Genomic DNA, 23,658 nt, shown 5'->3' with positions numbered 1-23,658 from the left:
CATTAGTTATTTTATATGCCCCCCACCAACCATTAGTTATTTTATATGCGCCCCCCACCCACCATTAGTTATTTTATATGCCCACCCACCATTAGTTATTTTATATGCCCCCACCCACCATTAGTTATTTTATATGCCCCCCCACCCACCATTAGTTATTTTATATGCCCCCCCACCCACCATTAATTATTTTATGTGCCCCCCCACTCATTGTTTTATGTTCCCTCCCACCCGCCATTCATTGATGAATTGTTTCATATATTGGGCCCCCAGCCGGCACAATGTTTTAACTGCTGTTTAAAAAATTTTAAAAAATCCTATACTCACCTCTGGCTCCCGCGGCTTCTTTCTTCTTGCGGCTGTCGGACAGGAAAAGGTGCGCGACCGCGTGATGATGTCATCAAGCGGGCGCGCATCCAGGTTCAAAGAGCGATGTGCGTCTTCCAGGCACATCGTTCCACCTGCAGTAATAGTGCTCAAGCGGCCGATTCCGGCTGCATCGAGCACTATACTGTGACGGGTAGGAGCTTCCTTTCCGGACGGAGGCCCCTGCCCGACTGCTGAAGTCTGCAGTCCGATGCAACGAAGGCCGCATAGAAAGGGTCAGCGGGCCGCATGTGGCCCGTGTGCCGTAGTTTGGGGACCCCTGCATTAATACATGTGCCACACTCGATCCATTGTAGGATTTTTATTTCACAAAGCTTATTTCTATATGATCATGTGCTGTATATTGTCTTCCATATATCTTCTGTCAGCATTATGTTTCATTGTGTCCTATTTCTAATTAAAATTTAATAGAGAAATGTTCTATTCAGTGAAAATCTAGAACCTTGATGGATTGCTTTTTGCTGAACCAGTATACCCACAGGTAGTACTGTCACTTGCCGTAAAAAGAATGCATATGTAAAACATGATACCGATGGTTATTTATCATATTTGACAATGGCTTTTGACTCTTAAAGTGGGTCAAAGCTCATAGCATATTTATGAAGCCTCATTTCAGAAATGTAGAAGTGCCCATAAAGTATGGTTTAGTCTTTCTTTTGTTGTATCGAGCACAGGCACTCCAGTTATTATCTTTATCCTGTAGCCCAAGGGACAGATGATTCATTGCACATATGACCCTGCCTGTGTATTGTTTGTACATAAAAGTACTTGTCTCATCAGAAACAACCACTTTCAGAATGCTGCTGGGGCTCCTAGGACCCCCAGAAAACATTACATTTTGTCCAGAGAAACCACAGCCATTGAGACATTTCCCCTACAGTGTGACATTCACCTGAATGGCTGTGTATTGAGTGTGGCAAAAGGGAACATTTCTGATCAAGTGTATTATGCTCTAAAAGGGCATATCGGAATATTTTTTATTTAAAGGACATCTACCACCAGGATCAAGGATTGTAAACCAAGCAGGCTGGCATCCTGGTGTGTGCCCCCTCTGGAAGGATCCACTCTTCTTTAAGCTTCCTATGCCCTTGTTTATAAGAAGAAAATGCTTTAACAATTATGTAAATGAGCCTGAGGGGCTCCAGGATCCATTAACACCTGTGGAGCCTGGAGCCCTTCAAGCTCATTTGCATAATTTTAAAAGGCTTAAAAAACTGGATAAGAAGGTAAAAGAAGAAGAAAATGTGAGCGCTGTAACACAGTGTATCACTCATCATAATAGATTACAAGTTCAAGTTGATCCAGTAGAGGGCTAAAAACCCCATGAGGCTGATGGCAATTAGCCCATAATGGGGAAAAGGCTCTCTATGATTCTAATATGGAATACAGGATAATCAAAGGGATCAGCATTATAAATCAAGAATGGAGTTGCACCAATGTGATACTTTTTGTACAAAACTGGAATTGTAAGAATATTAATTAGTTTTAATGGTCAGTGTGAAAACTGCAAGATTTTTTTTTTAAATTTGAATATAAATATTGACTTGTAAAGTCTTAAAACCTATTTTTGACATAAAACTTGATGTAAAAACTAGTAAACATGATGGTGAGATATTCCCTTTAAACGGTCACTTAATTTTGAAACTCACTTTTCAGAACTCAATATTACACGTAAACATAAGAAACTAATAATAATACTTATTTCTTTACTTATTTGGCTGTTTTATTCCTCCTTCCAAAATTCTAAAGTGACATTAACTCTGTAATCTGCTAAAGAAGTTATGGTCTCCCAAGACAAACTGCCATCTCACTGACATATGAAATTACTGGCCATATCCATCTCTGTATTTGGGAGAGGGATGGAGCAGTGAGAGATGCAGAGACCCAGCAAATAATGCCTCAGTTTTAGGCCCCTTCCACACTTGCGTTTTTCATGCGCGTTTTCTGAGCGTGCTTTGACTTGCATTGCACTCTGACCCATTGTAATCAATGGGCTTTTTCAGACTTGCATTTTTTTTTTACGCACGCAGGCGCATTTTTTTAACGCACGTTTAAATCTCGGCATGCTCTACTTTTGCAAGTCACGTGCATGAAAAACGCACCAACAAGTCTATGGAGATGCATCAAAAACACATTGCACTCTGAGACACATGCAAGTGCAATGCGTTTTTCACGCATCAATTGCCATAGAAAAGATAGAGCTCAGTCCTGAGTCCTTTCACGCGCATTATCTGTGTGTGAAAAACGCATTGAAATTGCATTGAAAATGCGCGTGAAAAACTGAGACACTGAACAAACTCTGACTGAAAACTGATCGCACTCTGACGTGATCTGCAACGCAAGTGTGGAAGGGGCCTTAGTCTGTAGTATTCCATAATTCACCCTCATAATCTGTATGGTCCCTATGTATGGTATGGTAGTGAGCCACAAATGGTGTTTTTCCTCATGTGGCAGCGTATCCTAAGAAATAAATATGGCCGCCTATCCTAAAAAGCTGTGGTTTATTATGATCTCTTTTTTGATCCACTGATTTGAAAAAGATATTTTTAAAGGGGTTAAGGAGGATGTAGTATTCATTGCCTATGTGTAAAATCGACTTTCAATAGTTGCACTCATCAGCTGTTTACTGCCCTGTTAACACAGGAAATTGTGATGGAGAAACACCGCTGCATACTTGACAAAGCTGGGTTTAACATTTTCTTGCTGTTTTTAACAATATGGTGTTTTCCAAGCTGCTGATGAAATTTATCTTTGCCACATTTAATATAGATTTCCCTGATCTTCACAACTTTAACATGTGTTTAATTGCTGTAAACCACACTTCCCACATAAAAATGTTATAGGTGTTAGCTGCTTCTTCTATGATGCTATGAGATTTACTCTTTTATTTTTCAGAAAGTTAAAGGAAATCTACAATCAGCATTAAGCACGGATAAACCAGTGACACTTACTCCTAGATAGAAGCACTGTGACTGTAATCTTCTTATATTTGTTATCAATGGCCTTTTTTCTTCTAAAATAAACATGTAAAATGATGATATTTTCTGCCTGAAAGGCCATGGGTGTGATTTCAGAGCACCTTTGTGCTGTAGCTTCACCGGCTGTTACATTTTGAAGGAACCCTCTTTCAACTGTATGCTTACTGCTGCTGATATTACATGAAGTGCAGGGGGAGAGGGAGAACAGCTTGTGAAGACAGAGGACATTGGGTTTCTGTAACACACATAATGGCCTTCCACGTTAATTAGCATAATTTTAAAACTTAAAATTAAGAAGGAAGGAGACCATGGATAAGTACCACTGTTACAGTGCCTGGTTCTATAAGTAAGTGCCCCTAGTTTATCCTGCTTTACCTTGATGTTAGATTTCCTTAAACTGCACTTTGTGAATGAGTGTTTGACGGCTGTTACTGTATTTTTTTTATCAATTCTAGTCTTTAACCCTTTAATGACCTGGCCCTTTTTTATTTTTTCATTTCCATTTGTCATTCCCCACCTTGAAAAATCTATAACTTTTTTTTAATTTTAACACGTAAAGAGCTCTGTGATGGTTTGTTTTCTGCGCAACAAATTGCACTTCATAGTGATGGTATTGAATATTCCATACCATGTACTGGGAAGCGGAGAAAAAAATTCCAAATGCAGTGAAAATGGTGAAAACACACATTTGTGCCGTATTCTTGTGGGCTTGGATTTTAGGGCTTTCACTGTGCACCCCAAATGACACATCTTCACAAAGATGGTGGCGCTGCCGATCTTGGTGACTGATCTTCTAAAGACCTAAGGCTGGCTCGTTTTAATCCATTTATTACAATGTGCGATTTGTACATTGTAATGAATGAGATGGAAAATCCCCTGTAGTATGGCAGTATATTGTAGGATCGACCAGACAAATGAAAAAACTTAAAAACCGAAAAATTCAAATCACCCCCCTTTACCTAGAACAGATATAAATATAAACAGTAAAAATCATAAACACATTACGTATTGCCGTGTCCGAAAATGCCCGATCTATTAAAATATAATGGCCCTTTTTGCCATTTTGAAAAATATAAAAAATTCTATGAAAAGTGATCAAAAGGCCGTACAGTCCTAATTATGGTAGCATTGAAAACGTCATTAAAATTCGCACAAAATGACACCAGCCATAGCTCTGTACACCGAAAGATGAAAAAGTTATTAACGCCAGAAGATAAAAAAAAATTTTGTATAGCCGGTCCGGCATAGTGCAGTCACAACACAACACTGGCACAATCACTTTATAAATACATGTGGATGCAGTTTGGACGTTCTTTTCAGTGGAAAACACTTTAATAAATGTGGGCCATAGAATTGCTGCATCCCTACAGAAAGGTTTAACACTCATAGCTAAGAGCTGTGTACAAAAACAGGAGAGGAGAGAGAATCCCTTCTTCAATCTGACAACGGAGAAGTGAAGGAGTTACTAAGGGGCACTTTGCAGCCTGTTTCTTTACAAAGTACTGTCTATACTCACCCTTTAATACTCACCCTCCGGTGTCCCTGATGTTCGTGGCGGCTCCCGATCCCTGTCGCGGCTCCTGGCAGCTCCCCGTGTCTCCTCTTCTGTCTTCTATTCTCTCTAGCCGGCAGAGTCGCGTCCATGCGATCTGCTGGCCGTCGCACACTGTGATGCAGTGCTGTCGCCGCTGATGACATCATCAGCGGCGACAGCGTCGCATCACAGTGTGCGACAGCCGTCGCGATCTGCCGGACAGAGAAGATAGAAGATAGAAGAGTGAAGAAGCCGCCGGGAGCCACGATGGGGATCGGGAGCCGCGACGAACATCGGGGACACCGGAGGGTGAGTATTAAGTGTATTTTTTTTATCTGTATGCTACACGGGGGCAGGATGTATGCTACACAGGGGCAGGCTGTATACTGCAGGGGGGCAGGCTGTATTCTGCACGGGGGCAGGCGGTATACTGCAAGGGGGCAGGCTGTATATTGCAAGGGGGCAGGCTGTATACTGCAAGGGGGAAGGCTGTATACTACATGGGGGCAGGCTGTATACTGCAAGGGGGCAGGCTGTATACTACCTTGGGGAAGGCTGTATACTACATTGGGGCAGGCTGTATACTACATGGGGGCAGGCTGTATACTACATGGGGGCAGGCTGTATACTACATGGGAGCAGGCTGTATACTACATGGGGGCAGGCTGTATACTACATGGGGGCAGGCTGTATGCTACGTGGGGCTGGCTGTATACTACATGGGGGCTGGCGGGCTGTATACTATACCCTCGGCTTATACTCGAGTCAATAGGTTTTCCCAGTTTTCTGTGGTAAAATTAGGGGTCTCGGTTTATACTCAGGTCGGCTTATGCTCAAGTATATATGGTAATCAGAATTTCTTAATGAAATATATTAGAAAACTGTGCACAACCCTCCTCCCCAAAAACATCAAAAATGATATCAAATGATAGTTACTCTTTAATGGAACATTAATCAGAGCCTAGCCAGATCCTAAAATGAGTCAGATCCCAGATTGTGCTTATGGCCCTTGCCAAAATGGGAATAAATATTCAAACATCATGATGTAAGTCATGATGCTTGAACTTTGTGGAGCACATTTAATAAGAAAGTTGGAAACTTCACTAAAAGTGCTCTGGCTGTGTAGAATGCTCGGTGCGACAGATTCATTAAGAACATGCACCAGAAATCATGAATCTCTTGCTTCCCTGCAGTGGCCGACAGAGTTCACCATTTTTTTGTGGTGCACCTATAACATAGGGCGTGCGACAGACTTTGCATGTTAAATCCAGCTCAAGGTCCGACTGAGCGCCGGAACACCCCTAATTTGTATCGCATGGTGTCGCGTGCGACAGAATAGTGGTACAGACTCTTCTTAAATACCTGTGCAAGCAGTTTACACCTAAAATAATGTGTAAAGTCCAACAGAAAAATGGCACAAAGCCCTTAGTAAATGTGAAAAATATGTAAAAAAAAGAGAAGCAGATTGGCCCTAATTAAGATAGCTAAAATAATATTTTATTAATGAGCATCTGGACATGTAGAACAGCTAATAAAAATGGGTGTATTTAGGAAGTTTGCAAAGAACAGTGCATAATTCTGGATCACCAAGGGAGGGTGTTTGCTTAGCTTTAGATTTATTTTTTATGGAGATTGCAATCTTTTTAAAGAACATTGATTAATCATTGTTGCAATCTTACTTCCTAGTGGGATGCTACTGCAGACAACATGTATATGTCGTACCAGAAAAATAACTGCAGCATTGTTGTTAGAGATAAAAGAAAAAGGCTCTTTTAACAAATGATCTTTATTATTTCTGAAAAGTTTGTATTGCTTTATGTTTCTTTTGACTATATTGGCTTGGTCGTCAAGTTTAACCCCTTAAAGTTGCACCGTATTTTTGTGTCTGTGTGTGTTTATTAGAGATGAATGGACCCAACCTGTACATGAAGTTTGGTGTTTGGCATCTGGATGACTGCGCCTAACCCGGACATTACCTGGACATGTTTTGTGATATGCTTTCTAGTTTACTTTGAACCCCTCCTACATAAAGCCAGAACTTTTGTATTTTTTTCTGTTTACAGAGATGTATGAGGGCTTGTTTCTTATTCCTTTAACATATTGGAAACTAAACCCCTCAAGGAATTTATTTAGGGGTATGATCAGACTTTTGACCCTTTGTTTTTTTACAGCTTTTTGTTGTGTGCAGCACAGATAAGGATGGATCGGGGGTGGGGGGTGTTTGGAGAACCGCAGAGAAGAATATTGAAGTGGTACAGATGGGATATGATGGGGGTATGAATAAGCAATTAGACGCTGGGTTGAGGAAGTGTAGGATGTGATAGATGTTCTTGAAATGGAGACAGCATGCTGTTGTAATTGAGGCTTAAAGGATAAGGCAGAGTCAAAGACCAAGGCAATGGACTTTAGGGACCATGGAAAATATAGAGCCATAGTGATGGGTGGTGGGATAGATGTGTTAGGCAAAGTAAAGATTATGACTTTCCTTTTTTTTCCATGTTAAGTTTTAGAAAATGAGAAGAGATAAAGGAGGATATGGGTGATAGACACTATTGAATTCTGGCTAGCAGAGATGTGATGTCTGGGCTGGAGATATAGATCTGATTGTCATAAGCAAAGAAGGTATAGTTAACCATGAGACTTATTGAGCTCTCCTAGTTAAGAGGTGTAGATGGATAAAAGTAGGGGTCCCAGAACAGAGCCTTGTGGTACGGTAACAGAGAGGGGGCATGGTAAAGAGGTGATATGAGAGTGACCGACACTGAACGTCCAGTAGGAGAGGTATGAGGATATCCAGAAAAAGACAAGGTTACTGATACCAAGGGAACATAGCATTTGCAGCAGGAGAGAATGATCAACATTGGCAAAAGCAGTGGACAATTAGGAAGAGAGCTGAATAGTGGTGCTTTGCCTAAGAAGATATTAGAGACTTTGGTTAGGGCAGTCTCAGTGGGATGATTGGGTCGGAAACAAAATTGTAATTAGTCAAAGAGAGAGTTGGAGGAAAGGTAGGAGGATAGTTCCAGATGTATATGTCGTCTGGGCCGGTTCTAGACAATGTGGGGCCTTGGGCAAAACTAAAAGTGGGGTCCCAAAATAAAACTATTTTATGACCAGTCACAGTCAGTAAGAGGCTCCCTTTAGTAAAACAAACTGTAATATGGGAGAATTTTATAGGAGATAGATAGATGATAGGAAGATTGATGGGCAGCATGGTGGCTCAGTGGTTAGCACTACAACCTTGCAGTGCTGGTCAACATCTGCAAAGAGTTTGTATGTTCTCTCTGTGTTTGCGTGGGTTTCCTCCGGGTTCTCCAGTTTCCTCCCACACTCAAAAAAATTACTGGTAGGTTGAATAGATTGTGAGCCCCATGGGGACAGGGACTGATCTGGCAATCACAGTGCAGCACTGCATAATCTGTGTGCGCTATATAAATAAAGAATTATTAGTTATAATTATAATGATAGAAGAAAAATATGAAAGATGATAGAGATTTCTAGATGCAGAACTATACTGTAGAGGATATATACAGTAGATATATATGAGAGATAAATACAGTAGAAGAGAAATAGAAGATTGATTAATAAATAGATAGAGAAAAAGCAAGTCATAAAAATGGTCAGATTATATGAGGTAGATAACTAGACTGATAAATGATAAGCATCTTCACCCGGGAATTCAACCAAGGGGTATTAACCCTTCACTGACCCGAAATTACAGCAAAAAGAATTACAGTAAACCCAATAAAACACAGATTTAACATTCAAAATTTCCTCTAAAATATGTACAAATCCAGAATACTTATATAAAGAAAATATACTTTCCTTAACCCCTTCCCGGTGTGCGCTCCATAGCCGGTAAGCCTGTACTGCATATTGCACCGATCGCGGGTGTTTTCACATCGATCGCCGCTGGCAATGTTGCCGGCGGCTTCAAAGAGATGGCGCCGCGTGGGCGCCTCCATCTTGTAGCGGATCATCGCTCCCCGATGACCTCACGGGGAGCGGTGATCCGTCGCCATGGTAGCCTCGGGTGTTCCGAATACCCGAGGCTACTTCGTTTTAACCCATGCATTACAATGTGCTAATTGCACATTGTAATGAATGGGGAGTAAAATCCACATATACTGCCATACATTAGTATGGCAGTATATGATAGGACGAATCAGACTACCTATGGTTAGAGTACCCTAGGGAGTCTGAAAAATAGTAAAATTAAAAATAAAAAAAAGTTAAAAAAAAAAAATAGAATAAAAAAACCTAAAAATTCAAATCACCCCCCTAGAATCACTAGAACTGATATAAATATAAATAAACAGTAAAAATCATAAACACATTAGGTATCGCCGCGTCCGAAAATGCCCGATCTATCAAAATATAATAACGGTTTTTTCACTGCGTTTAACGAAAAATAGCGTCCAAAGTTGAAAATGGCATCTTTTTGCCATTTTGAAAAATATAAAAAAATTCATAAAGAGTGATCAAAAGGTCACACAGTCCCAAAAATTATAGCAATAAAAACGCCATCAAAATTCGCAAAAAATGGCAAAAAAAAAAAAAAAAAATTGTACAGGAGGTTTTAATTTTTTTAAATGTATGAAAACATTATAAAACTTATACAAATTTGGTATCCACTTGATCGTACCGACCCAAAGAATAAAGTAGACATGTCATTTGGGACGCAGAGTGAAAGCTGTAAAATCCAAGCCCACAAGAAAACGTTGCATATGTGGTTTTTCACCATTTTCACTGCATTTGGAATTTTTTTCCCGCTTCCCAGTACACGCCATGGAATATTCAATACCATCACCATGAAGTGCAATTTGTTACGCAGAAAATAAGCCAAAACACAGCTCTTTATGTGGAAAAATAAAAAAATTATAGATTTTTGAAGTTGGTGAGTGAAAAATGGAAGTGAAAAAACTAAAAAAGGCCAAGTCGTTAAGGGGTTACACAGAAAGATGTGAGATCATACATACCCCACATGTGGATATTCACCAAATTGTGCAGCAAAGGGAACGTTAAATCCACAGGGGACACCAAACAATTTTTGCACTAAGCGTCACACAGATCCATCATTGTATGATCCCTTTCACAATGGTCAAAACAAAAAGAACAAGTTGGTGTGTAAAGGCTAAATAGTGTATAAATTTTATTTCAAAGTATAGAAAACACACACAAATGATGCCATGCATCACATTTCATAAAAGCATTTAAAAAGTGTACAAAATACACATCAACAAGTGGAACGGAGCCAGTCCAAGCCGATCCACACACGGCCACCAATCAACATCAGATAAGAGAAATCCCCCCCATGCACAAATGAAAATAAATGTGAGCAACAACGTACAAAAATTTCTGGCACATTTGTCTACCAAGTGATGAAAATTTTTGGCAGACTCCTAAATGACAAGGTAAACAAATGGTCAAACCCAGGTATCGATCAAAAGGAGTCAACCAGTGGAGAGGTCAAAAAGCCAGCATTAAGTGGATAGCTGAAAACATAAAAGGTAAGCCATGGGGGAAAGTGGTAAGGGGAAGGAAAGTGGTAAGGGGAAGAGGGACGAGTGGCCGGAGGAACCCCACGCGTTACGTCAGAGCCTGCGACTTCCTCAGGGGTCTGTTGTATCCCTTTCACAATGGTAACCCTAATAAATAATTATATATCCATAAACCCCTCTAATGAGATAACAAAAGTCACTTTTAGATGTCGCCAATATATTATCCACACAATAACAGAACCTTCCGCGCTTCATAAGAATTTGAGTGAGAACTTCATAACACAGGTGTAAATAATGGAGGATGGTGGGTAATAAAAACTTTATTCCAGAACATGTGTGTGTTGTTGATGTTACATATCGCTTTATGGACATGTTCTGGTCGCGGTGTTAATATGTAGTGACATTAGGTGAAGAGGATCGAATGTTCATTGTATCAGTCAATTTTTGCAAAAAAAAAAACAAAAAAAAACTATCACTAAATTAAAGGCAATAAGAGAGAAAGTGTGTTCTTAGATAATTCTACATAGAGAAGGGTTAAAAACATGCATATTAGTTGATATTTTCCCTTCTCAAAAATGTAGTAACATATAAAGTGAATATTTCCTTTATCTGTGAGGTTCAGCAGCTCCTGAAGAGGGAGAATACAGGAGAATAAATTGCACTTCATAGTAGTGGTATTTAATATTCTATGCTGTATACTGTAAAGCAGGAAAAAAATTCTGAATGCAGTGAAAATGATGAAAAAACACATTTGCACCATGTCTTATGGGCTTGGATTTTACGGCTTTCACTGTACGTTCCAAATGACAGGCCTACTTCATTGATTGGGTCAGTACAATCATGGGGATACCAAATTTGTATAGGTTTTATAATGTTTTCATACATTTACAAAAAATAAAACCTCCTGCACAAAAAAAAATTCTTAATTTTGCCGTCTCCTGGCGCTCATAACTACACTTCATTGAATGGAGCTGTAGGTGGTGTCATTTTTTGCGCCTTTTGATGACCTTTCAATGCTTCTATTTTTAGGACTTTTTTTAAAATTGGGAGCTATTTTCTGTTACGGGGTTAAACGCAGTGAAAAACAGTTATTATATTTTGATAGATCGGGCATTTTTGGACGCGGCAATACCTAATGTGTTTATGATTTTTACTGTTTAGATTTATATGACTTCTAGGGAAAGTGGGTGATTTGAATTTTTAAGCTTTTTTAATATCATTTTTTATTTTATTTTTTTTACTATTTTTCAGACTCCCTAGGGTACTTTAACCCTAGTATGGCAGTATATGGGGATTTTGCACACCATCTATTATAATGTGCAAGTCGCCTAGATTATGATAGCCTCGGATCTTTGTGTGACCCGAGGCTCGTTTATGCCACCAGCAGCTTTGCCGATCAAAGGGCCCATGCGGCTGCACAAGGGGCAAGTTCTCACAACCCTGAGTGCACCAGCTCAATTACAAAAGTTTATAAAGTTGTTTCTCAGCGATTAAGCAGCCTGGAATTAAGCTGAAATAAGTGGAATCATCCCCTACAGGTAACGAGCATGGGTTCTAGGACAGTCTAACACCCCTAAAGTTGTGATAGATGTCCTTTAAAAAGGACCTTTCACCACCCCAAATGTCCTATAGTGATCCTAGCCGATCACATTCTCTAACTGCATGAAAACATCCACCCGATTACCGTCCGACAGTGTAGGAGATGTGGTCTGCTACCCCTGGCCTTGCCTCTGAGCCAAGGCTCCTAATTTTTAACACAAAAAAAACTGTGAAAAGTTTTTGATTGGAGTATAAGCCCTAGTGTAGGAAATACAGCCGCTACGCTAGTAAAATGTCCAGTAGCAGCCGCACCTCATTGATGATATGTCCACAGCAGAACCCCCTTTACTGAAATGTCAACAGCCGATGTCCCCTTTAATGAAATGTCCACAGCAGATGCCCCCCTTTACATAAATAATGTAATGTCCACAGCAGGGCCCTTGGAAAAAAAATTAAAAAAATCTATACTATGTACATCACCATAAGGGGTTCATCGGAACATTTCATCATCTGTCTTCGCCATAAAAGTAGTATGATTTAAACAAATATAATCCAAGGCTTTTTCAGGTGGAGAGGGCTTTACAAGCTGAGGAAGAGCAACAGTGATCGCCTACTAAGATACAAATGGGCAAATATGCATAACAGAAAAGTTAACATTTATTCAAGGGTCCCCCCATTTAGGTTCCTGTATTTGTCATCATTAGAAACCCTCTCTCCCTGTTTTCTTTCGCTATAGACTTCTTTCACACCCCTTTTACAATGTCCGTTATCGGGGTTAAAACTATAGTTGTGGTTTCGGTCTAAGTGCGTATATGCGTTTGGAGAGGAGTTTCTCCTGATACACCAGAAATGCGTTTCGTAACCCAATCCCAGCACATTGTATGAACACAGCCATAAGCATCTATTATATGAAAAATATATACAGCATGTTAAACTGGATCAAAGCCAGAATACTGGTAGTTTTTACATAAAGCGATTAACATGTTTGTAACAGATATGTTCTCATAAAGGTTGTATTATTACCAGGAATTTGTGTAATCTCTATTCTCATGCTAACATAGACATCTGCATCCCACGGCAGGATTAAAATACTGCATATTTTTAGAAATGATCTGACCTAGATGCACAGCACGACTATCTTTAAACAGTAAATATTAGTACTGTATATATTCATAGGGCATGAGCTGTTGGCAGCATGTTATTCAAACCCAGAATAGAGAAACGTTATTATACATGAGTATCACTTACATTTTTAATCTTTCTATACCTTGGAATACAGAATATATCCTAAACTATACCAAATCTATTGCTCCAACTAATAAAATACATCTAGTCATGACAAGTTAAGCCTAATTTCTTGTAATTTGCTTATATTGAAGCAGTAGCTGACATTCAACGGATATACCCAAGCATAAGCAGACCCAAGTATAGGTTCCCAATTTCACCACAAAAAACTGGGAAAACATATTGACTCAAATCTAAGCCTAGGGTTGGAAATGCAAACCAAAACTGTTGATTTTCTTTTCCTCCATACATTTAAGAGTTACCAAAAGAATTTAGTAAGCTAAACACCCACTAAAATGAAGTATTTGTAAAGTGCATCTAATGTCACAGAAAATACTGTATATACTCCAGTGTAAGCCGACTCGAATATAAGCCGAGACCCCTAATTTTAACACAAAAAAAAATGGAAAATCCTATTGAGTCGAGTATAAGCGGAGGATAGGAAATGCATTGGTCCCACCCCCCAGTATATAGCCTACCAGGCCCTGTAGTATATAGCCTGTCAGCCCCTGTAGTATATAGCCTGTCAGCCCCTGTAGTGTATAGCCTGTCAGCCCCTGTAGTATATAGCCTACAAGCCCCTGTACTATATAATCAGGAAGCCCCTGTAGTATATAGTCTGCTAGCCCCTGTAGTGTATAGCCAGCCAGCACCCTCTAGTGTATAGCCTGCCAGCCCCTGTAGTATATACCGTGCGCCCCCTGTTGTATATAGCCTACCAGGCCCTCTAGTGTAAAGCCTGCCAGCCCCCTGTAGTATATAGCCTGCCAGCCCCCTGTAGTATATAGCCTGCCAGCCCCCTGTATTATATAGCCTGCAGCCCCTGCCCCCAATATAATGCCTGTAGGAAAAAAATCAAAAAGTGTACTCACCTTCTGACGCCCCCTGGCAGGTCCTCTTCCATACAGCCCGACATCGGCTTCGTGTCTCCGCTCGGTCCATCACAGGCACCATGACGTCAGCCACTTACTGGTACATAAAGAACAAAGAAAAAGAGGATGCGTACAAGTAATCTACTATCAAGTAATTTTATTGAGCAACAAAAAATGGAATATTAAAAACAATTAAAAACACAAATCGTGGTAAAAATACCAACTGTGTTTGGACGAGTGTACATGATAGAAAAAGGCAATATAAAATGTGTGCTCCATGTACTGTACTGACTGACATCATAGTGTGTGGCGTTGCCGGCGCACACATTAGAATGTCAGCATGCGACTGACGTCATGATGCCTGCGACGGACCCTGCGTTGACACTGAGCCGATGTCTGGACTGCGATGTATGGAAGAGGACCTTCAAGCAGCGTCGGAAGGTGAGTTAGGGTTATACTCGAGTACATACGGTATGCCATTATATGTCCACATTGCCAAAAAATTAAGATTTTATAGCCATTAAAATTTGACAATACAAATCTGTACTCCTCTGCTTCCTTTCAATGCCCTGGCGTGTGCCCATACAGCAGTTTTCCAGCACATATGGAGTATTGTTATACTCGGGAGAAATTTGGTATAAAACTTTGAAGTTATCCACTGAGAATTTGTACATTTTTTGAAAAAAACGCATTCATTTAGCCAAAAAAATGTAAATTTCAAAATTGTACACTATTTTGTTTTAACCCCTGTAAAACAATTGAAGGGTTAAAAAACTTCATAAAAGTTGTTTTACATACATTAAGGGGTGTAGTTTATACAATGGGGTAACTTATGGGGTTTTTACTATTACTTAGGCCTCTCAAAGTGACTTGAAATCTGAGCAGGTCCCTCAATTTTGTGTTTTTTATGAAAATAGGAAAAATTGCATCCCACAAAAATTACAGTATGCATAAAAAACCATGTCCACATAAAGCAGGTATCCGGTAAATGTTAGTTATCAAGTTTGTTTACTGTTATGACTATGTGTTGAAAAAGTACAAAGTGGAACTAGAAAACAATTTCAAAATCACTTGTATATGTTAAAGTTTTACATAGTTATAACCACTTATTGTGACACAGGACCGATTTGAAAAATGGGCTGTTTTAGGAAGGTGAAAAGTGGCTTTGGTGGTAAGGGGTTAGAATTCATCCCACAGATAATAAGCTCTCATATAGCTTAATAAATGTAAGATTGAAAAATATATGGCTTGTGGAAGGAGGGGAATGAGAAATAAAAAGGGTTAAGGAAGAAATGAGTCTGTTCCCTAAGGGGTCAAAATTAGAAAAAAAAAATGTACATGTTAATGTGTAAATATAATGAAATTTTAATGAATTCATATTTTATTTTTTTCTTAATTGGTTTCATGTCCATTCTTTTTCTTCTCTTAAATAGGTAATGTGGGTTTGTAATCTGTGCCGAAAGCAACAAGAAATTCTTACAAAATCGGGAGCTTGGTTTTTTGGAAGTGGTCCACAGCAGCCTCCTAGTCAGGATGGAACATTAAGTGACACTGGTACTGGTGCTGGTTCAGATGCACCAAGGGAAAAGAAAGCTAGACTTCAAGAGAGATCTAGATCACAAACACCTTTAAGTACTGCCGCAACAGCTGGTTCTCAAGAGACCTCACCTGTTAGTTTACAGTCTAATCGAAGCAAGGGGTCGGTATCCTCATTACAAGCTGCAGGACAGGAGCAGAAGCAGTCATCAAGATCAAGAAGTGAACCACCACGGGACAGGTATCAGTATAATACAGCAGACCTGACATGTTTCCCCACAGTCATTGTAGTACAAATCGTCATATTTACAATATGAAGCAAAACAATTTTTTTAATAAGATTTAGGTCTTTATTTTAATTGTGCTGTAGGATATCAATGTCAGATTGGTATGTGTCTCAGATGCCAGGTATTTTGCAGTTCAGTCTTTTTCATGAGTTACAATACCAAACACAGTGTACAATGTATGGAGCTGTGCTTCGTAAGTAGTTTTTAGACTTCCATTTATTCATACCTTGGATGTGGTGGGGAGGGGGTGTATCCGATATTGACCTAATCTAAAGATTGATCATCAACACTTCAGTCTCAGAAAACCCCTTTAAGTGCAGAAATTGCAGAAATTTACCTAATTGGTAAAAACATATAAAAATTCCAGATAAAACATGCCCCACCATGCGTCCCTTTGGAGGCATCCTGAAAATCAGCGCTCCCTCTTTCAGAAAAGGAGGATGTATCCCACATACGGTGGGATATGCTGTAGCCCTCCATTGTAAGGATACATCAGGAGTTCTCCTGAAGTACCCTTACAACAGAAGTGGAAGACGAAGACTTAGGGTAGGACCACACATTCAGCTTTTCAGATGCAGTTTTTGATGCCCAAACCAGGAGCAGCACCTTTCAATTATTTGTCTCACACCATTATGATCCAGACCTGCTTTTGAATCTGAAAAACTGAACGTGTGGACGCACCCTTAGGACATTCAGTATGAGTTACAAATTCCATATTGATTGTAAATATTGTTTTTTTTTAAATCTTGTTTATAGGAAGAAGGTTGTGTCAGTTTCCGAACAGAATGGAAAAATTGCAAAAAGTGATCGTAAGAGAAACCAGAAATTTCCTAACCAATCAGGGCAGGCGTATACCGATGAACATAAAGAAAGAAGAGAAAGCAGAAGACTGGGAAAAGGTAGATCACAAGACATTCCAGAAAAGTCAGAGGAAACAGGAAACACGGAAGAAGATAAGGAAAGGGCTGATGAAGACTATCAAACACGGTATAGAAGTGACCCCAACTTAGCCAGGTACCCTGTAAAGCCACAACCTGAGGAGCAACAGATGCGTATGCATGCCAAGGTTTCCAAAGCACGGCATGAAAGGAGACACAGTGATGCATCACTACCACATACAGAATTAGATGAAGCAGAAGTTCCTGAGAACAAGTTAGGGAAGAATTCTCAAGTTCAAGGACCTCAGGACAAAAGAACTGTTTTTGAAAGTCAGCAGTCCTTTTCTATTGATAGGAATGGTGATGGAATAGTTTCTAAGCCAAACCAAGTGTCAAATCACAGCCCACCTAGTCCTAGACATAGCCCTGTGCCACCAGAACACAATGAGGCAAAAAACCATGATTCTTTTAAAAAACAGACTCGGTTAGATCCAAGCTCTGCTCTTTTAATGAGAAAGACTAACCGTGAAAAAATGGAGACAATGTCAAGGAACGATTCTCTTAGTTCAGATCAATCAGAATCTGTTAGGCCATCCCCACCAAAACCCCACAGATCTAAACGTATTGGTAAGAGAAGACAGATGTCAGTGAGTAGCTCGGAAGAAGAAGGAGCATCTACACCGGAATACACCAGTTGTGAGGATGTGGAAATTGAAAGTGAAAGCGTCAGTGAGAAAGGTAAGCTGTCACATTTACTTGAAGTTTTTGAAAGGGGGATTCAGGCTAGACATATTGATGACCTATCTATAGAAAAGCTTTTTAGTATCATATCAGGAGCCCACTGATCCCCAAATTCAAGCCGCATCTGGCGTCAGAATCGACACAAAAATCATTCTCTGAGTCAGCCTCAGGGAAGTGAACCAGGCTCAGTTCCAGGGCGGCCCACTACACAGAGTTCAACACATTTTCTGTTCTAGCTCCATTCTCTGTATAGACAAAAGAAAAAACTAAATTCATTTTTCCATGAAAGTCACGGATCTAGTGTGAGAGGGGACATGCTTGGTAGTCAAATGTCATCTGATTCCATAGAGAAGATATACAGTCAAAAAGTGTATTATTAAAACATTAAAAATGTATTGAATCTCCTTAGAAAATAGAAGCCGCACGACCGTATACGGCTCTATCTTTTTGTGGTTACGGCTCGGGACGGTGAGCACTTGTCGCGCTCACCGTAACGAGTCTGTGCTCCATAGACGTCTAGGGGGGGACACGCGTTCCCCTGACGGTCGTGTGAATTTGCTCTAAGGTGGTTTCACAGACAGATGTATACTTAGAGCTCTGGATTGCTGTTAAGGCTGTGGACTGGTGCCTGAACTGTGTCATATTCCAAGCAATAGTTGATAGTTTCGTGGTCTAAATCTTGACTGGGTCTTCAAATTCAAACAACTATTTACAAAAAGGGCCTAGCGGCCCCACTAAGACCCATTTGTCAAAAGAATTTATTTTTGAATGTAAAACTGCAATTTTTTATTGATATGCATTAAAATTAGAAGGTTTAGTAAATAAAGCACTATATAGTTGGTTAAAAATCTACAGTCAGTAGAAGCCTAAATACAAGGAGTATTATATCAATTGTATCCACTGGAAATTAGCGGTGAGGGTGGAATGGTGACAGTGAGGAGTGGGATCTGCCAATGCAGTTTGCGTATGGATGGACCCTTATACTTTGCAGGCACTAGGTGTCGCCGGTGAGCTGTAACCACAGCTCTTTAGTGTGATACTATGTATCGTTTTTGGACGAGTCTTGTTAAGACCTTTAATGCCGTGTATTTGTCCATCCAGTCGGGATGGTTTGCCAGTATAATTTAAAGTGTCCATACATAGCAGCACCACAACACTCTTGATTAGTCTCACACTGCCATTGATTCACATGTAAATGGAGGAGCGATTTGTGATCTCCCTTATTCTCACTCACTTACACACACACACATTATTCTGCATCTGACTAAACTGTCTATATTTTAGGCTCACTGACTGCTAAATAAAAAACAAACAGACACTACAGCCCCCCCGACATGTTTCGCCACCTTAGTGGCGTCCTCAGGGGTGCCGGGGCTAAGTGTGAGTATTCCAAGCAAGACTGTAACTGCTGTATACTAGTCTATTTCTCAGACCATTACTTGTAAGAAACAATGCCTTTGAAGAGAGGGTCTTTTTGACTTTGACTATGTTAGCACATTGTAAGTGCATTGTAAATGCAACAAGTACACCCAGCCAGAAAGTTGAGACTACAGTTTTCACTTATTGGACTACACCTTTACACCTTTGTCTACACTGATGTTTTCCCACTAAAAGAATCAAGATTGATATTTACCTTTCATGATTTTGTACTGACACATATTATGTCATCTTGGTACCTCATTTTATTGCTTATTTGTGTCCAGATCTGCTTTCTTGCCAACTGTTCCAAATTTAAGGTAGCGCAGACTCTGAATCACCTCCATTCTAAAAAGAGGATAGACTTGTGAATCCATGTCCCACAGTGTCCGTCCCTGTCTTCTTTAGATGGTTTTCAGGTCTTGTCGTTTGTTGGTACAGAGTTACCTAACGTATAACTTGTCAACCCTTATACTTGAGATGATTTGGGAGATATTCTTTCCCTCGCAAAATATTTTTCTGTACCAAATTTATTAAATGAAACAAGGTTTTTGAAGATTTTGGGTTACAATACAAACTAACCCACAATCAAAGTTTTCACTGCCTTGTGCAACTCTTAATTCACAAGGGAACTGCTCAAAAATATCAAAATTTCTCATTAAAATGTCAAAAACACATGTCTGAATAAGCCCTAAAACTGCATAAAATAGCGGTGTTGGTAGTTAAAAGGAACCTGTCACAAGGAATTGACCTACTAAACTTTTACAAGTATCTTGTTAAACTGCTCAACACCCCCAGATCATGTTTCTTTCATGGCCCAGTGTGGTGGCATCATCCAAATCTGAAGTGATATGTAATATGGTTGTATAAATTCATGGAGGCCGAGAGTTTAGGACTGAAGTCAAACTCTCCTAGGCTAACTGTGATTGACATCATGCAACAGACATCAGAAGAGACGTATATGATGATCCTGGATGTGGGGGCATCAACTGAAGCGAAGGAGTTGTTCTTATGCGAGGTGAACCTTCTACTTCACAACAAACTGATGCAAACTGATGGTTTATTAGGTCAATGACTGCTGACAGGTTCCCTTGAAAAAAAAAAAATTATATATATGTACTAAATGCAATAATTCAATAGTAAAGCAGTAAAGCTGCAATCAAATCCTGATTTTACAGAATTGCTGTAAAAGAGAAATCCAACTTGCCGGAATTTTTTTTACAATAGTTGGTATAAATAAGACAGAAGCCATTTCATAGGCTAGTACTCCCGATACAATCCCCAGTGGAACAGATAGAACCAATCCATTATAACCTACATAGAACATTACGGGAGCTAGAGTGGCCATAGCAGATCTTTTGTTTCTTCAATTAAAGTATTATTAAATTTTATTTTAAAGGTGGGTAAGAAATGTAGAAAGGAAAATATCTTTCTGCTCTTTTTTTGATCCTATTTATCTATCTATTATATTTTGCCATGTGTGAATTTGAAATATGTTCATTTAAAGAGGTTTCTGATGCATAACATTTATTTTCACAAGAAGCAATTTCTTATTGAACACTAGAGGTCACTCACACAACAGGAGTTTCCAAGTCTTTCCCTTCTGCTGAGGTGAAAATGAATCCATGCTGGAAAAAGTACAGAGGTTACCCACAACTAATATTTTCTGAACTTTTTTAGCTGACATATTTATATAAATAAACAATAAGAAGCCCCTGAATGTCAGCATAAAAAAACAATGCAATGCTAAAAAGTCCAAACCACTAAAAATCGAAGTTAGAGAACAATAATTTAATCTCCAATGATCAACATTTGAAGGATTTGTGTGTAAGGAGTACACCATAATAATAATAATTCATTTATATAGCGCCAACAGATTCTGCAGCGCCAACAGAGTTTGCCAAATCTGTCCCTGTCCCCATGGGGCTCACAATCTAATCAACCTACCAGTATGTTTTGGGGTGTGGGAGGAAACTGGAGGACATGGACCATACCACTAGAACAGTGTTCTACAAAATGACCAAAGTGTATCAACATTAAACCAATTTTTTTGCAAAAAAACTGATGATCATAATTGGAGAACAGCAATGATGTATCATAGAGGAAAATTAAAATTACATTTTCTGAAGGGTCCAACAGTCACCAATCAGTAGGAAGTGTTCAGACCTTTTCTTTGAATGACTTCAATACATCTACAGCCACACAACGTCCCTTGTCTCTCACACTGCTCTGGTGGGATTTTGATCCACTCTTCTTCCAGTGTCTTTTACAGTTCTGTGACTGTTGTGGGTTTCTTGGCCATAACTTTGTAACTAAGGATTTTCCAGAAGTTTTCTATTGGGTTTAGATCAGAACTCTAGGCTGGCCATTTTATTGTTAAAATGTTTTTTTTCAAGGAACTGCTTGAACCATTTTGCTGTGTGACAGGGGTAATGTCCTGAATTAAAATTAAGGACTAATTGAGTGAAGAAATCAAGTTAGGAACCACATGTTGTTTAAGAAGGTTCTGATACACATTTGAGTTCATTCAGCCATGTAGCTGTATGAAAGGTCCAACTGTTGCTGAAAGCAGTCCTTCAAAGCATGACACTTCATCCACCACCTTTCACTGACTTCTTTATACACATTGGATAAAGTATTTCCCCAGTTTGTAGATGAGCATAATGTTTCCCATCAGATCCAAATAAACTATACTTACTTTCATTACTAAAATGAACTGTGGACCACTTTTCCTCTGTCCACAAAACCTGCTCCTCAGCAAAGGTGAGTCTAGCCATTCTGCTAATGAGAGGTTTGGTCACTGCAGTCCAAATGTTCTTAAACCTTGACATTGAAATAGCGTGTTTTTCTCTAATTATGACCTGCAGTGTATATAACAATGTATATATGTAAGAAGTACCTAAATTATCACTGCTTATAGTAACAAACGTCAGATTCTAAAAATAGGGCTCAGTCAGAATAGTAAAAACTTGCTTGGTCTCAAGGGTTTAATTTTGTTATTACTAGTAAAAAAAATACACCCCCAGTAATCCCATCCTGCCTTTGTGCCATCACTCATCCAAGTGAAATACATGTATAGTATCAGAATAAGTGTTGTGATTATTTAGTTCCGAAATTCTCAGATGGTGTGTCATCGGTTTCTACAGTCCGATCACATGCCGATGCCTGCAGTTCGGGCAGTCGGTTGAAACATGGGGATGTGGAAACCACAGGCATAAGTAGGAACACATTGGGGCACATTTACTTACCTGTCCTCTGGAGTTCATCGAACTGTGCCCTGATTCACTAAGATTGTGCGCCCGATATCCTGCATGTGTCTCTTTCCCGCTCAGGTCTGTCGGAGTTCACCTTCTTTTTTGTGGTGCATGTAAGTGCTTATACTTGCAATAGTTAAATCCCGCGCTTAGTCCGAATCAATCGGATCATCCAACGGCACGCCCCCTAAATTGGGTGGCATGGAAGCCTGCGCAGCTGCGACAAAAAAATTGATCAGGTGCGCCAAAATCTCAGCGCAGACACTAGTTAAATACCTGAGCAAGCTGCGGAATCCCCGAAAAAGGCACACAGTACGAAGAAAGTGCAATCGGCGACCCTTAGTGACTGAGCCCCATAGAATTTGAATCAACAATTGTTTATGTCCGAAGCCATACTCCTTCCCTAACCCAACCTTATAGTGCTCCCCCTCATTGGCAACCACCCTGTTTCCCTTAGCAGGTCCCACATATAAGACTTCTTTCCACTAATAAATTTTTTTGGCATCTCCTGTGTTCTCCCTCCTTAATTTGCCACCTTTTCTGCAGTCCACCTCTTATTACGCCTCCCTTATTTATATTACCCCCTTCCCCCATCTCGGCTACAATCATAGCCTCATACTTCCTTTTTGTGGTGAAATTTGAGAAATAAATAAATATAGCCCGGATTTTTTGGACTATAAGAGACACTGGACCATAAGACGCACCTAGGTTTTAGAGGAGGAAAAATAAGAAAAAATGTTTTTTTCCCCAAATAGTATGCTAAAATGATCCGGGGGCCCGAGTGGGCCCCTCCAGTACCCCAGGGCCCCGGCACATGCCCGGGTTGGCCGGGTGCTGTATGAAAGGTCCAACTGTTGTTGAAAGCAGTCCCCAAAACATGACACTTCATCCACCACCTTTCACTGACTTCTTTATACACATTGGATACAGTATTTCCCCAGTTTGTAGATGAGCATAATGTTTCCCATCAGATCCAAATAAACTATACTTACTTTCATTACTAAAATGAACTGTGGACCACTTTTCCTCTGTCCACAAAACCTGCTTCTCAGCAAAGGTGAGTCTAGCCATTCTGCTAATGAGAGGTTTGGTCACTGCAGTCCAAATGTTCTTAAACTTTGATACGAATATTTAATTTACATTTTTATTCTGTTTCTTAGAATATATACAATTTATGAAATAAACTTAAATATTGTTATTTTACTCAATGACCTTGACATTGAAATAGCGTGTTTTTCTCTAATTATGACCTGCAGTGTATATAACAATGTATATATGTAAGAAGTACCTAAATTATCACTGCTTATAGTAACAAACGTCAGATTCTAAAAATAGGGCTCAGTCAGAATAGTAAAAACTTGCTTGGTCTCAAGGGTTTAATTTTGTTATTACTAGTAAAAAAAATACACCCCCAGTAATCCCATCCTGCCTTTGTGCCATCACTCATCCAA

At 39.6% G+C, this 23,658-nt stretch overlaps 1 protein-coding gene across 20 annotated transcripts in view; it reads left to right on the top strand.

The window, feature by feature from the left end:
* The window catches only part of RIMS1 (regulating synaptic membrane exocytosis 1), a 258,952-nt gene that overhangs the window by 52,419 nt on the left and 182,875 nt on the right, over positions 1-23,658 (top strand). For all 20 annotated transcript variants that reach the window (XM_072142150.1, XM_072142154.1, XM_072142153.1 and 17 more), the window contains 2 exons: positions 15,529-15,872; positions 16,675-17,534. In XM_072142150.1, coding sequence (XP_071998251.1) covers positions 15,529-15,872; positions 16,675-17,534 — 1,204 coding nt within the window. The remainder of the gene's footprint in view (positions 1-15,528; positions 15,873-16,674; positions 17,535-23,658) is intronic.

The sequence above is a fragment of the Engystomops pustulosus genome, chromosome 3, assembly GCF_040894005.1.
Source record: "Engystomops pustulosus chromosome 3, aEngPut4.maternal, whole genome shotgun sequence".
NCBI classification, from domain to species: Eukaryota; Metazoa; Chordata; class Amphibia; order Anura; family Leptodactylidae; genus Engystomops; species Engystomops pustulosus.
Note: the sequence above shows the minus strand (reverse complement) of the source record. Positions and strands in the feature narration are given on the sequence as shown.